At 38.3% G+C, this 17,140-nt stretch overlaps 1 protein-coding gene across 1 annotated transcript in view; it reads right to left on the bottom strand.

Annotated features, from left to right (window-relative positions):
• The window catches only part of Cops4 (COP9 signalosome subunit 4), a 46,709-nt gene that overhangs the window by 15,995 nt on the left and 13,574 nt on the right, over window positions 1-17,140 (bottom strand). The window contains exons 3-7 of the mRNA XM_004629181.3: window positions 14,999-15,150; window positions 14,258-14,361; window positions 10,276-10,429; window positions 9,960-10,110; window positions 4,817-4,987 (exon numbers count right to left, since the gene is read on the bottom strand). Coding sequence (XP_004629238.1) covers window positions 4,817-4,987; window positions 9,960-10,110; window positions 10,276-10,429; window positions 14,258-14,361; window positions 14,999-15,150 — 732 coding nt within the window. The remainder of the gene's footprint in view (window positions 1-4,816; window positions 4,988-9,959; window positions 10,111-10,275; window positions 10,430-14,257; window positions 14,362-14,998; window positions 15,151-17,140) is intronic.

Genomic DNA, 17,140 nt, shown 5'->3' on the forward strand with positions numbered 1-17,140 from the left:
CAAATAAGTACTCAGACAAAGGTCTGCTCTTTAGAATTTATAAAGAACTAAAAAACATTAAGGCCCCAAAATTTAAAGACCCAGTCCAGAAATGGGCATCCCAGATGAACACACACTTCTCAGAGGATGAAATTAAAGAAGCGAATAAATATATGAAAAAATGCTCCACATCACTAGCCATCCTGAAATGCAAATTAAAACAACACTGAGATATCATCTCACCACAGAAGGAATGGCTATCATAAAGAAATCACCCAATAACAAATGTTAGAGAGGCTGTGGCAATAAAGGAACCCTTCTCCACTGCTGGTGGGAATATAGACTGGTGCAACCATTACGGAAATCAGTGTGGAGACTCCTTAGAAAACTAGAACTGGAAATCCCATTTAAACCACCTATTCTTCTACTGGGAATTTTCCCAGAGGATCTGAAAACATCATATCATAGTGATATATGAGTGCGTATGTTTACAGCAGCACAATTTGTGATAGCCAAATCTTGGAAACCAAGATGCCCGTCACCTGAGGAATGGATGAAAAAGATGTGGTATTTTTATACAATGGAGTATTACTCAGCTATAAAGAATGATAAACTTGAAGCCTTTATATTGAAGTGGATGCCACTTGAAAATATACATATAAGTGAAATAAACCAGACACACATGTGTAAATATCGTATAATTTCCCTAATACAAGAACTCAAAAGAAGAAATACAAATAGAAAAGTATAATACAAGTAAAAGGAAATCAAGAACTTGAGGTCTAGACAATGAAGAGAGAGCAAGAAGAGCTAGGAAACATGACAGAGGCAAGCCATACCGTCATATGTACAAAATGGGCAAGTCAATGATCCTGAGAATCTTCAGAAGATTTTTGAATCTAGCAGCTAATTGGAAGGATTCTCACCCTAACTATATACTGACACCTGTGAACTAAGCAGCTGCACTGAAGATGGCAATTTGTAATAGTAGGTTCATGCTTGGAGTACCTATCATTCTGGTCTTCTGAATATGGGCTGCTTGTCATGACATGCTAGTTGCTGCCATGCTGTATCTCGGGTAGATGACTGTTTTAAAAGGAAGGGGGTGGTGCGGAAAAGGAGTGTTGCGGGACTGTCCTGCAACAATGTTGTATATGGTTAGATTTCTGGACTTATGTGTAAACATACATAATTCTTTATTCCTATTTTTTAAAATATATTTTAATTTTTTTGTCATATTCTGTAGGGACTTAAAGTTTAACATATCAATACTTGATGAAAAATACCTGTTCCATGTTATGCCTAAGATGTTCGACATTCAGATAGATAGTGAGGTTAAGCTCAACAGCCTAGGTTATATGGTAATAACAATAAGCTTCTCTTCTGGAGGGTTAACCACCTAAATTTACAGACCAAAAATTAGAGAAAAAGGAGGGCCGCAAGGAAAGCCAACATTTTGGCCCTAGCCTTCCAAGGTCAATTAAGACTCAGGACATATGAGAACTTGTACTGTAACATTACATAACTCAGTTTTGTCCCAAATTTTCTGATCAAGGAGATTATGGGGCGAAAGAGGAAAGTGATCGATGATGTAGAGTATGCCTAAGGAGACTCACGTAGAGAGAAAACATTCTCTCAGGCTTTCACAGAGAGCAAATTGGCTAAGCAATAGCCGTGACTCATCCACATGGCTGATACTGCAAAGGATCTACAATCTGAGGTACAAGGTCTCAGGATAAATCTTGAGGAGATTTGACTGACCGTATCAGATCCAAAAGCTACAATTCTTGTTACATAGGTCTTGCTTTATCTTGGTCTTAACCATCCTGCAGCAAAGTATAAAAACAAAGTACAAGAAATAAAGCCATGTTGTTATGTTGAGCTGTAGGGGACTCAGGTCAACAACTTCTGACATTGTCAGTCCAGTGGAAGATGCAATACTATTATGGACTACTGGACTTTTTTGGAATACTTTGCTGAGTTCACACATCTATAATATTTAAATGATGGAACTAAACAAAAAAAGGGGATATAGATGAATGACCATTTTGTATCTGTGTATTCAAAATGGTTAGGATAGACATATAGCTACATTCTCGTAATTCAAGGAATATAGGGATTTGGTCTAATAGTGTTTGTAAATAGGATATCATGTCTGCATCTTGTACAACAAATAACCACTAGGAAGGCAGTATGCAATGTGTTAGTGATTGAAACTGTCCTACCAATTTGATTTGAAACTGTCTCATTGCTATTTCTCAATAAAATTATGAAAAAAAATATGAAGGAGGCTGAAGGTGTAGTTCAGAGGTAAAGTGCAGGCCTACTGGGCCCAGTCCCAGCATTGCAAAGAGAGAGAGAAAGCAGAGAAAGAAGAAGGGGGAAGAGGGACAGAGGGAAAAGGGGGAAGGAGACAGACAGAGAAAGAGCGCTCAGAAAGGGAGAAAATATCTGTCATTTGTGTGTACAAACTTACATATAGGCTATATAAAATAACCCTATAATTAAATGATAAAAAAGGTACATGGCCCTATTTAATAATTAGCAAGGAAGCTGAATATTGCTTTAGAGAGGATACATACAAGGAAAGGAAAAGTATTCAAATGATTATCTACCAGGGAAATGCAAGCCAAAATTATAATGAACTAACATTTTACCAACTGGGATGGCCAATTAAAAGAGACAGATAATGCAGGGGCCTGGGGTTCAATCCCTGGGCCTGCCGTGTTGGCCCTGCCCCCTAGGGTGCGCTGAGATGGCAATTAGACAGAGCATGATGGCATGCGCCTGTAACCCCAGCTCTTGGGAGGCTGTAAACAAGTGGATCACTACGAATCTGATCTAGTAGTGAGACCCTAAACACCATGTTGACCCTCCCTAAAATACAGAAAGAAAAAAAAGCTGATCATGTCCAAAAAACTCTAAATCTAATCTGAAGCTCAACTGTATCAATTATGGAAACTTAAAAAAAAAAATTATCTTGCTTTTAACTTGTCACTTTTGGTTATTTACCAAAAAAACCTGCTAAGAATACAGAGAATAAAAGAACTCAAAAGTAGAAAAAAAGCAAGAGTAGCTGCAATCATCTTTGTGTGGTAGCGCCTATCTGTAATCCCAGCCACTCAGGATGGTCTTGAACACCCACGTTCAAGGCCAGCCTGGGAGACTCAGCAATATCCTGTGACTCAAAACAATAGAAAAAGGGCTGAGGATGCTGTTAGTGATAGAGCACCTTAGTTCAATCCCTAGTAAGAAAACCATAAATCAAAACACATACACTATCAGTGATGGTAAGCCTCTTAAGAGTTTTCAATGATATAGCCTGCACGTGTGCCATGGATTCACCCCCAATGATAATACACTATTCATACAAGGCTCCAAATTTAAGGTTTCTAGAAGTCAAGCAAAATGAGAAAGTCATCTCATCACTTCAAGATGTGTTTAAAGACATAAAAACTAATTGTTCAGAAGAACCAGATCCAAACCTAAAACCATTAAGGAAATTTTCCTGAGGCCATGCAAAAAGAAGGTTCTACGAGACCAAAATCCTTCAGCTAGAAATCTGAGAATCAATTGAGTTGGGTCTTCTTTTTTTTTTTCCTTTGGACTGGGGAACGAACTCAGGACCCTGAGCTTGCGAGGCAAGCACTTATTCTGCTGAGGTATCTCCCCAGCCCTGAGTTGGTTCTTAAAGTATTAATACAAGAGGGCTTGGGGAGATAGCTCAGCAGCATAAGCACCTGCCTGACAAGCACAAGGTCGTGAGTTCAATCCCTGGTACCAAACAAATAAAAAACTACATAAATAAAGTATTAATACAAGAAATTAAATATAAGAAATTCAAGGGAGGTGAAGTCCCAACTGCTCGGCTTGACTCGGAGCAGCAAGCCAGGAACAGTGTACACCTTCCACTAGTGCCTGCAGAGCTTTCTCCTTGCTATGGGACACAAGTCTAACCACTTCATGCTCATCCTGGTGTTTTCCTTGTCTCTACTCATCTGCATCTATATTTTTAGTACCATGTGTATTGTGCTTACAAGCTACTTTAAAATTTCTACAGGTAACCATATATAAAATACCAAGTTCTGAGCAAAAACCTTCCTCCTAATCCAGGCAGTCTGACTGAAGTGAATCCATCCCGCTTCATCACAAAATATGACACCAAGTTCTACTCTTACTGGCAGCACTTTTACCCTGAGTGACCCTTTTACCCTGAGTGGCAATCTAATGTGCCAAATTTTGCTTGCTCTAAAATAGTACTAAATAATCATGCTGTTACAATCTGATGCTTTGCTACCAGTGGTTTAAGTTTTTGAAAAAGAGATATTGTAATTCTTCTGCTCATACAAGTTTCAAAAAAAATGTATTATTCACAAAATACTTCTCAGTGAAGGAGAACAAGAAATGGGGGTGGGGGGAGAAAAACATGTAAGGAGAATGAAGATGTATTATGTGCATGAGACAGTTCCTCAGGAGGAGTGTCATCATTTTGTACTGCAAACATGGAGTAATAAAAATTAAAAAACAAAAACTTCCTAGTAATGGCCTTAAAGGAATACTTCAAGCTCATGATTGCGGAAGACATCCACCTTCAGTCTATATAGTATTCCTTGTTTTTATGAGGAACTGTTATGCCGAAATACTATAAAAGACAGGAAGTTGGGCTGTGAGTGCAGCTCAGAGAGGACTTGTGCAGCATGCTAGAGATCCTGCATCCCATCCCTAGTATCCCCAAATGAGAAACAGCCTAGGCAGCTAGATTCTTCTACTCCAACCCACTTACACCTGCCTGGACTGGGCTGTTCATCACCACATGTACATAAGACACAACCATTACCGTCAGCCGTGGTAGCTTTCTGGTGAGGCATCAGCATGGCAGCGAACTCTTGAAGCTGATTTCCTCTAATGATCCTGTCTAGGTACATTTTCTCTAGGATCCCATAGGCAGCGAGCTGCTGGCACCTCTCATCCTTAAAGAGCGTAGCTAGCATCCGGGAGCGCTGCTGTCCTAAGGGAAACATGTGTGCATCAAATATTTTTACAATGACTCATCCAACAAAAAAAATCACATCTTGCTACTCCACTCTGGCTCTTCCAGGGTAGTTATGTTCTACAGCCACTGCCACCAGGGCACTAGTGAGTCCACAGTTGCATCTATGGGAAATCCAGATTTGGATCCTGTGAGCCTCTGGGTATATTTCAGTCAGACAATGAGCCTGTGGCCTTGTTCTATGTGTTTCTATTTAGGACTCCTCAGCTGACCCCCAAGGCAGCTTTCCCCAACACACGTATTATCTCTCCATGTACATTATAGGCTCCCTGGACTTACGTTAGAGAGCTAATCCCTCGAGAGAGGGTCACTATGAACAGTAAGACACCAACAGAAAGCCCAAAATTATCAGAACTCTAATACAAAACAGCCCACAGAAATGACATCTGTCTACAGCAGGGCAGAGCATTGACTTGTTCAACCCCAGCTGGAAACACAGATCATTTACTGCTCTGCACATCTACAAGTGACTGAGGAAGTGCCAGGGAGCTGCTGGGCCTGCTCAGACACAGGAGCTAGTGAGGAGGGGAGTTCATAGAGGAGGAGGAGAATAGAACATTCGGATGTGCAGATCAGGATGAAAACCCAAGGCAGTTAGAAGCATAGGCAATTTCTACTTTCTTCTTGTTTATTTGTATTTCTGCAATGAACATTACTTTATTAATACATAGCATATGAAATAAAAAAATGAACAAATGTTTCTGTGACGAAGCTTAATATTCACGATTCAGTTTATACTGTCAAGGACCTTTCAGTGACAATCAGTATAAAAAAGTACTGAACTAAATTAGGTGCGGCAGCACATGCTTATAATGCCAGTACTTGGGAGGCTAGGGCAAGGAGATCACTGTGAATTTGAGACCAGCCTGGGCTACAAAGTGAGGGGTTTCACTGTGCAGTTTTGGTTGGCCTTGAACTCACTACATTGTCCAGGTTGGCCTTGAACTCATGGCAATCCCCTTGCCTCAGCCTCCCAAGTAGTGGGATTACAGGCGTGAACCACTATCCCCAGCTCGGGCAAAAATAATTCACGGGTACTGAATTATAATGTGAAAGGAAGTAAGGAGTAAGGTTTTAAAGATTATCAAAGCAACATCCCAGTATTGAGTATATCCACAGAGGAAAATTTACCTTTAAAATGGATTCAGCCTGGTGTGGTAGCACACCTGCAATCCCAGTGCAAAAGGAGCACAAGTTGGAGGCCAGCTTGGGCGGCTTAGCTAAACCCTGACTTTAAAAAAGGATAGGAGGGGGAACTACCCGCTCGTGCCCCCCTCCTGTCCCTCTGTCTGGACAGGAGCTTTCTTTCTTTCAATAAATATATTCTGCTCATAAAAAAAAAAAAAGGATAGGAATGTAACTCAGTGCAAAGACCTGAGTTCAAGTTCTTATAACACACACACACACACACACACACACACACACACTGAGAGTCACTCCCTTAAACCAAATAACCAACCTCAGGACAGTGGGACAACCTGACACGATGTGTCCCTATGTGAGGTGACTGCATATCACTACAATGCAATCTTCCTAGAAACATTTTTTTTTAATTTATTTATTTATTTGTGTGTGTGTGTGTGTGTGTGTGTGGCCAGCTCAGCCCACCAGGGGGCGGGTCTGGCTGGCATGTGGTGCTGGGGGATTGAACCGTGGTCCCTGTGTTTGCTAAATTTGTTCTAAGTAGGTGCTTCAGACCACTGAGCCATCTCACCAGCCCCCTAGAAACATTTTAACCTGTGTGAAATATAATGCTCAGCACATTTCACAAGCAACACATGAGATTAAGAAACAAGTAAATAACATATCAGATAAACCTAGAATTAAAGGAACTTCCCTGAACTCTTTTGAGAAGGCACTATATGGAGACTGTTTTAAAGAGTCTATGACATAATAATCAAATGCCATGCTTGAACCTCTTTGCTTAGGGTTTAAATGGCAGCTCTAGGAGGTATTCCTGATTTTGAAAACTACTCTTCTGACCTATGCCTGTTTATGCACAGCTTAAACATGAAGAACAGTTTAATATTTTTAACTGGCTGGAAAACAAGATACTTTTATGACAATATATAATATTTTGTGAAACTTTTTAGAGTCAAAAAATTTTTATTTATTTTTGTGTATTCACTTGTATAATCAGGGATTTTTCACCTATTTTATTTGCTTTCAATTTTTTTGAAATTCCAATCAGAAGCTAAATACAACTGGAAACTAGTAAGCACTAGTTTTACTCCAAAAGACTAGGATAAAAAATAAAATTTTAATGGAAAACAAAAGGTATTCCTGAGACAACCAGATAATAGATTGTATAGTAAAATAACTTAAGTTTCTTAGGAATGATAAAGGTATTATAGTTATGTAGAAAATACCTTTAAAAGAACAAGGCACCCTGTGACTACAATAAAAAAAAACAAAAAACAGTATTTGTTGCTCCTCATAAAATTAGTTTTCAAGCAAAAATTAGGTATTAAGAAAACTTACATTTACTATCATGAACTTAATAACTTTCCAATATTTGAAATTTTTCTGGTAAGATCTGTGGTTACATATTCAAATGTAATTTTTATAACATCAGTATTTATTGGTAGCTCTACATATTTATTAAAGCACTATTATATGATAGCACTGAAACACTGTATAGTTAGACGATTCAGAGTGCAAGACAGACAGCAAAGTGTGAGATGCTCACTGGTGTGATTTAAGATTTCATGTCCTATGAAGCACAGTATCCAAAAAACCCATATTATCAGAAAATTTCCTTAAACTAAGCTTCTCTTTTCCAGCTATCCATCTATGAGAGCAGGGTGCTTTTCATATACTTCAACCAAAACAACATACAAAAAGAGTGATTACAGAAATAGTAACTTAGCTGTTAAAAAAAATTGAAAATATATAAAACAAGGGCAGGGCATGATGGCACATGCCAATAATTTCAGCACTCAGGAGGCTAAGACAGAAATATCACTGAAGAGTTCATGCCCAGCCTGAACTATATAGTGAAGCCCTATCTCAAAATACCACAAACAAGAGGAAAAAATATATAAGACAATTCTATTCTCTGCAACTCATTTTGCTTTGCAAGCAATATTTTTCATTAAAAAATCATACATCTATATCTATCTGCATCTATTTCTTTTAAATGAATATGGCATTTCTTATTTCAATTTCTAATACAAAAATTCACAGGCACAATCTACATAAACTAAAAGTTTCCAGGGTTCTCGGTAGTTTATCAGAGTATAAAGCGGTCCTAACACCAAAGAATTTGATAACCTCAAGTATTAGAACAAAATGTGAGGTGATTTAAAACAGCAGAAAAGACTTAAGCAAATCAACAAGATGTAGAAACCATGAAACCATAAAAATCCAATGAGTTTAAGGGTACAAAAATCAGGGGTGGCTCAGCGCTTGAACACCAAGTTTACTCTGCAGCCCCACCCCAAAGCAAACAAGCAAAGAATGAAGTTTCTGCATAGCAAAGACATCACAAAGCAAGCCCAAAAACAAGTTATTTTTTTTCTAAGTGAAGACCCTTTACAAAGGGACTATTTATAATGGAACATATCAGTGCCTCAATAAGAACATACAAGTTTTTAACAATGATTTTTTTTAGCATGAAGATACCCAAGAAGATTAATCATAAATGGAATGTCAATTATAACTGACATGACATATCATTTTTTTCCTATATTAATCAAGATTTTTAAAAAATTGGGTAATTTCCTGTGTTAGGAATCTGATCCTCATAAACATTTTATTGAGAGATAATGTTAAAGTATAACGTGTACCTGTTATAAGAAGTTAAAAGTCTATGCCCTTTGACCTAAGAGTTTAACTTGATAATTTAAATGGATTATCCATGTGCACAATCACTCTAGCACTGTCTGTAATTGACTGGACACACAATGAGAGAGCCAGGCAAAAGAAAATCAGAACAGCAGCTGGGCTGACCAAGGTCGATGAGGAGCATGTGCCCAGCATACGCAAGGCACTAGGTACATCTCCAACAGTCAAATTAGAGAAGAATAAACTGTGTATTCACAAGTAAAGATCACTATCTTCTTGGTTACACAAAAACAGTAAACTGAGAAAGTGTGTTTTATTATACTATTATTTGGGTACAAAAACTCTTTATAGCTGGGCATGGCAATGCACATCTCTAATCTCAGCACTTCGGAGGCTGAAGCAATAGGATTGCTGCAAGTTTGAGGCCACTCTGAACTATACAGCAAGATCCTATTTTAAAAACAAACAGCTGGGCATGATGGCACATGCCTGTAATCCCAGCACTAGCGAAGTTGAGGCAAGAAGATCACTGTGTGTATGAGACCAGCCTGGGCTGCACAGTGAGTTCAAAGCCAGCCTGCACTACACAGCAAGATCCTATCTCAAAAAATCAAAAACGCAAAACCAAACCAACCAAGAAAAACCCCTTTTATACTGAAGGAAATACAGTTTACAAATGAAGATCTCAGAAGACTTAGAAAAGCCACTCCCACTTCATGTCCTTTCTGTTTTATAAATTCCTAAAATTAAAAAAAAAAAAATTTCAGTTCTATTTTAGACCTTGAAGAAAATGATGAAAGGTTTAAAAAATTCCAAAAGCGGTCTATGAATTTTTACATTTTACTTTTTGCTTCTCTCTGTATTATTCTCAGAGTGATATCCATTCTGTTCAGTGAAATCTAAAAACTGGACTTTGTATTTATTACTGGCAATTATTCCTAATTTATGGGCAATAGACTGATACACTTTCAGAGTTTTTAACTTTATAAATCATTTTATCACTATTTTTAACTGTTTACAAGTTTAAATTGGATTAAGAAGACATTCCTAAGAATAGCTTTTTGCTGAGTTTTCGAACAGTTATAGTCATTAAGCCAAGACAACTTCATTTTTTTATTCACTTAGGCATAAATTACATGTTTACCTGCTGATGCTAAGATGGTACAGTGCAAAGCATGTTTTAAGGCCTCTAGTCTTTCACTCTCATGGACTATTGTCTTGTAAGAGAGCTCATTGTACCTTTGTGCGGCTTCAATGAATTTTCTTCTATAATCAAGAACACGTGCATAGCATACCTACAGGTGGGAAAATGTTCCAATTAGGGGAAAAATTAAAACTAAAATACAAAAACAAAAAAGAGAAAAATTTCTAAAATACAAAAGCATTTATCACATTCTGAAACATTTTAGCACGGTCGGTTCTCTCACGCAAAACGAATCCCCAAGCAGATCAGCTGTTACCTTATAGTGTATCTGTAACTGCTCGTTGGTGGACTCATTCTGGAGCAGGGATGCTCGGTTTATGTACGCCTCTGCCTGTACAGGGTCATCATCCTCCAGATACAGCCTCGCAATCTTCAAGTAAGTCTCCAGCTTATAATCCACATTGTACTGTCTAAAACAGAACACAAACACAGCAACTCAACATCCCACCAAGAACAATTTTAGCAGTAAAAAATATGTTTTCCTTATATATATGTTAATGTAAAGAAATTAAACATTTTACTATATTATACTATTGGAAAACATTTCATTGAATTTTTGTTATTTTTATCACTACTGATCACATTATACCTCAGCTACTTCTAATGCTCAGATAATCTCACAAACTGAAGATTTTAAAAGAACTACTGCCCAGTTCTGGGGCATAGCATGTGCTACTAATGGGACAATATCTGGCACAATCTTCCTGGAGGACAACGTAAACATGCTGTCCAATCATCCTTTGGTTGTTAACGCTCCTAACTCCTAGTATTTTAACTCTAGAAAATAAATCTTAACAGATATCAGGGCCCACATATATATGTACGAGGTCATGTACTTGTAAAGATACTTAAGATTTACAATTGGAAAAAATAAAAATCACCACTTATGGTACTGATGGTAATGAAGTTGTGATGTATAAGGTAGGATATCCTACAATTACAGTCAGTACCATAGATCACAGGCACCAGGTACTTTCTGCAAAGTAAAAAAAATGAGATAATAGTATTTAAAACACCATTAAAATTTATTCATATACCTATATATATCAAACTGGTCATAGCAAATATGTGGGGTTGGTAAGATTATAGGAAGTTTCCATTTCCTTCTATATCCCAGTGTTCATATTTTATGCACTGAAAAAATAACTGAAGACCTACATAATTCAAGATCAATTTTTTTTTTTTTTTTTTTTTTTTTTTTTGATGGAACCAAGGATTGAACTCAGGCCTTTGTGCTTACCAGGGAAGCACTTATTCCACTGAACCATCTCCCCGGCCCCTCAAGATTAATTTTCTGTGAAAATCAATCCTTTCTATTTACCAACAAAAGTGTTGATACAACAGGGCAAGATTCATTTGGTTTCAGCTTTTTTTTTTTTTTTTTTTTTAAGATAGGGTCTCACTATGTAGCTCAGGCTGGCTTTGAACTCATTATGTAGTGCAGGCTGGCCTCAGATTTGCAATGATACTTCTGCTCAGTCTCCTGAGTACTGGGATTATAGGTGTATGCCATCATGCTCAGCTGCTTCCTATTTTGAAATTCATTCATTATGTCTTTGATTTTGGGAGGAGTGAGGGGTATAAGTGAGAGGAAGGACTTAGATAATTCAAGTTTTTTTATGTAAGTCACTTACTAATATTTTGTACTATTTTTCACTTATAACTCAAATTTATATGGATTGTTATAACATATAGCACTTTAAGACAAATTTCCAGGGCCAGCCAGATAGCTCAGCAGACTAAAGTGCCGGCTTAGGCAGAGTGTAACAATCCCTGATGTCAGCCCCACCCACAGGGTGGGCTGAGACAGGAATTGAGACTGGGCGTGGTGGCACATGTCTGGAATCCCAGCACTTGGGAGGCTGAAAACAGGAGAATCACTTCCAGTCCGAGCTATATAGTGAGACCCTATAGACCCAGCAGACCCTGTACCAAATACATTAAAAAAAAAAAATCCAGTTTTCTGCCAAGTATATCTATTATACTTTCAAAATCAGAATGAGCTGGTTTTTAAAATTCCTATTTATCCAAAGCTTTGTGTCAATTTCACAATTCCATCCTTATCCACACCTCCATGATGGATTTAGACCTAAGAATACTGAAGCAGAAAGTACCTACACAAACTTCCCCACATCACTGACTTCTTCACCAATATACCCCGTGTTCCTAGTGGTTAAGATACAGATCATCACTAGGGATGATTCTGCCTTCAAGGGAACACCTGGTAATATCCACAAATATTTTTGTCACAACCAGGGATGTGGTGCCACTAGCACCTAAGGAGCAGAAGCCCCAATGCTACTGTTATGGTTTGTGTCTAGATGTCCCTCCAAAGCCTCATACAGTCATTAGGACAGGCTTCTAGAGTCCGTGATTAATTCATGATCCAATGCTGGGATTATGGGTGTGAATGCTCCACCCACACTGCGGTAGATAGCCTGAATGCAATATGAGAGAGGGAGAGAGCCTTGCTGCCCCCACTGCTCCTCCTTTTCTCCTCTTGCTGCTTTTGCCATTTTCTGCTGCACAAACTGCTTCCCTTTGCCATGTGCCACTGTGCCTGGGAGCCAGCTGATTATGAACTGAAACCACCATAAACTGTAAGATAAATAAACCTTTCCTTCCTTAATTCTGGGTGTCAGGTATTTTGTCCCAGCAACAAGAGAAAGTAACCAAGACAGCTACTAAAAATCTACAGAATATAGAACAGTGTCCTCAACAAAGCACTTCTATTTTCAATGCCAAGATATAGAGGCTCAAAGACCCTGCCATGGAAGAACTATCAATGCTCGTATGTAAACCCATTCCCTATACATTCCATCTTCTTTCATCTACTTCTGTAGGAATCCTTTCCCCAATTCTCAATAGCAAATCTTCATTTTCCACTGGATCATTAAAAAAAAGAAAAATTGACTCTTAGCCTAACCTCCACTGTCATTTTCTACTCTATTGCTTTGCTTTTTAGAAATCTCCCCAAAAGAGCTGTGCATGTGCACTGTCTCTCTCATTCTCTTCAACCATTCCAACTAGACTTGCACTCAACAGTTTCACCAATTGTGATGACAGTGTTAATGCTTACTAGTCATCAATGTTCTTTCTCAACACACTTTCCTTATTTGGCTTCTAGGACAGCACACTCCATTCCACACTGTGTGGGTCCTTCCCACCTGGGCAGTCCTCACCAGCTATATACTCCCCTGCCCTGACCTCTGAATGCCAGGGAGCTCTGTGCCCAGTACTCAGTCCTTTTTCCTATCTGCATTCCCTTCCTGGGGATTTCAGATACTATAAGAGCTCCAAATACCATCAATACATCAAGGAGTACTAAGTGTTTACCTCTAGCCTAGACCTCTCCTAAATGTTACACTACAATTTTCAACTCCCAACTAGGTTTCTACAGCCCTTCCTTCCTGAGTAGATGGCAACTCCATCTTTCCAACTGTCAGGCCAAAACTCCGGGCTTATTTTGACTGTTTTGCACACACCATATACAAGTCATCAGGAAATAATGACTTTATAGTTTATTCTCAACCCACTAGACAGTGGAGGTTTAAAATACAAACTGGCGAGGCATGGAAGCATACATCTGTGATCCCAGCATTCTGGGGAAGCTAAGCGGGAACACTACAAATTCAAGCCCAGCCTGGGCAATCTGAGATGTTGTCTCAATAAAAGGCTGAGTAGCCCAGCATAAAGGCCTTGAGCTATATCTCCAGTATTGCAACAGAAGATAAAATAAAATAAAAATCAGATTGTAGCACTCTTCTGTTTAAAACCCCCTGAAAACTCTCCTTCATTTCACTCACAGCCAAAGTCCTTACAATAGTTCACAAGACCCCACCTAACCTGGTCTTTGATCTCTTTCCTTTACCCACAGTCCACTCTACCATATGATGTCCTCCTTGTCATTAAGAAGACACTCCAGGCATGCTGCATCCCAGGGCCCTCGCACTACTCATCTTTCTAGAGTACCGGTGATAATGTCTCTCAGGGAGCTTAGAGTCACTCTTCCATCCCCTTTCAAACACTGAGAAAGTAACACCCACCCCAGCCACCCCATTTATAAATACGTATGACCTGTCTGTACTTGGTCCCTTCCCCACTTTTTTTATTCAAAGCACTTATTACCTAACATGCTATAAAATTTGTTCATTGTTTCTTGCACTAGAATGTGAGAAACAGTATAAGTGAACTGTGTAATCTGTATACATTCATCCAATATCTACTATTTACTATACTTTTGTCCTGTTTCCAAAGGAATTCCCACCAACACTTGGGCTGCATTTCTCCAGTCTTCTTCTTTCTCATATATGGATGCAAGATGCTGTCTTATGGAAGCAACCTGGAAAGGCAGGTACACATGTTAAGTTACTTTAATTAATATTAGTAATCATTAAAATAAACACATGTAAGTTATTGTAACAGGGCTCTCATTCAGCATATTAAACTAACAAGTACACAGTAAAAGTTTGCCAATTTCTATGAATTTTCCATTCAGAATATCGAATAATGAGTTGATGCAACATATTTCTACAAAATGAATTATGGCACTATTTTTGTTTCAATGTTAAATTTTATCTTTGTAATATTACAGACATGTTGCTGATGTTTTCCTCTTTTCAGCCTAAGTAATAATCTCACTAATTTATTTATCATTTACTTATTTATTTTTGGTACCAGGATTCAAACACAAGATCTTACACTTGCCAGGCAGGTACTATGCCACTGAGCTACATCCCCGGCCCAATCTTAACTAATTTTTAAAAATTGTCCAACAAGTAATATTTGCTTTATATATGCATGAACAAATGTTAGCTGCAAGTGCAACACCATAATGTTTGCTTGTTTTTACACTGTAAAATGCTATTTGGCCAAAAGTAAAATTGAATGATCATCTTTTTAAAGAATTTAATAACAAGATTTAAAAATAATTTTTGCTATCACTACACATTCAAAATCTACTGCTCTAGGTTTTTTACCTGCTCCTCAAATGAAATAACTCTGGGCTGGATTTTTTCCAAGGTGAAATGATAGATTTCTTTGGCTGTACTATCAGGCAGGTTAGGGAGATGTGTGCAGAAATCAGTCAGCAGCTGTCGCGAGATCACAAGACTGACATTCTCATTTACCACTTGTTTTTAAAAAAATAAGATATAAGAAAACATGAGTGATTTATAAATTTTCATTAACCAATCAATCTTTACTTAAAATTAATACTAAAACCAGTCTATATTGGGCATCCTGTAATTTATTATTATTCAGGGATTTCTATACCCTTATCTTCCAATTTTACAGTTTTCCTTATGCTAAACAATGGACATACTTAGCTTTTCTAAGAAACACAGTGATTAGAAAAAGATGTAAATAGTTGGAAATTTTATACTTTCCTCTATTTTTCAACAAGGTGAAGATACAGTAATACCTATATTGTTATGTGCCTATTTTCCAAAAACCTCCCTAAAAAAGCTTTAAAAAATAATATTCATGGAATTTAAGTAAAGCAAGAGTTGCCAGTATATGTTACACCACTAGTACTTTGCAAAGAAGACAAGTAAGAGCTTCAGTCTGTTCTGGAAAGTGTTACTACAGGGTGCATCTCCCAGTGAGTGCAACTTCTGAGGCCACCACCACTCCTGGCCAGTTACAGACCTCCTAGCCCTCAGGATATGGCTTCTGATGAGGAGAGCATCATCTGCCTCAGGAGGTGAAGTTCAAAAGCAACTAACATGCACAAGGGCTGGCCAGACAGCTCAGCAGACTAAAGCGCCTACTTAGGCAGAGCACGGGCGGCTGGGGTTTGATCCCCCAGCATGCTATGCTGGTTTGGCCCCTGAGGCAGCTGAGATAGCAATTGAACTGGGTGTGGCCGTGCACACTTGTAATTCCAGCGATTGGAACACTGAAAACAGGAGAATCACTACAAGTCTGAGCTACGTAGTGAGACCCTGTATACCCTATAGACCCTGTAGCAAAAGCATGAAAAAAAAAAAAAAAAGCAACTAACATGCATAGAGCACTCTAAACAATTGTTGGCACAAACACTTAACAAATGCTACTTACTTTATTATATTTCTACTCTGCTTCTTTTCTTCTTTTTTCTTTTAGTGGTGCTGGGGATCAAACCCAGGGCCCATGTACATGCTAAGCAAGCACTTTACTGTTGGGCTACACCCCAGCCCTATTACATTTTATTAAATTCATCATATTTTGAATCATTGCTTAAATTATTTGAGTGTTAAAGTAACAGTTACTGTGAAAATAAATGATACAAAAGGAATTCTATTGATGGAAGTGATTTTATAGGTAGACTGCTTTATGGGACAGGGGATGTCACACAAGGAATATCACTGGATTCAAAGTTTATTCAGATCAACATTTATAAAAAGCACTACTCTTTGCTACTGCAAAGCGATGCTCTCAAGAAAGCCTCTCTGAGTAGTTTTTCTCAAACTGCTGTCAGTTATTCTCCCACTGCAGGTTCTGCTTTTCTGAGGCAATAACATACAGGTCTTATACCTAATCAGCTCATAATATATTAGATGGAATTTATTAATAAATAATACTGGGTATAACTGAAAAATGTTTCATTACAAGTGCTATTGGGCACTTTATATAGAATTCAATCACTACACAAGCTGGCATTACCCAAACATATATATGTAAGTCATATAGAAAATCAGGGGCCAGCAAGATAGCTCAGCAGCCTAAGCTCCTACTTGGCAAGTGCAGGGACCTGGGTTCGATTTTCGGCACCACAGGCTGCACCAGCCCTGCCCCGGCATGCTGAGCTGGCCACCAAGACTGGGCGTGGTGGCAAACACCTGTAATCTCAGCACTGGGGAGGCTGAAAACAGAAAGATCACTATAAGCCTGAGCTGAATAGCGAGACCTTGTACCAAATACATATAAAAAAATAAAGGCAAAAAATCAGAAAACCTAGTCTGGGCTCTACCACTGACCAATCAGGAAAACATCCTAAAAACCAAAATAAAAATCAATTAACCCTGACACTCATTTTACAACACATACAGGGACCCCTCCACCTGTTTTGTCTAGTCCTAGGGTTATTAAAAAGAATCCATATGATGGGCCATGTACATGAGAATACACAGAAAAGATAA

This window comes from Octodon degus, unplaced genomic scaffold, assembly GCF_000260255.1.
Source record: "Octodon degus isolate 3935 unplaced genomic scaffold, OctDeg1.0 scaffold00028, whole genome shotgun sequence".
Lineage (NCBI taxonomy): Eukaryota > Metazoa > Chordata > Mammalia > Rodentia > Octodontidae > Octodon > Octodon degus.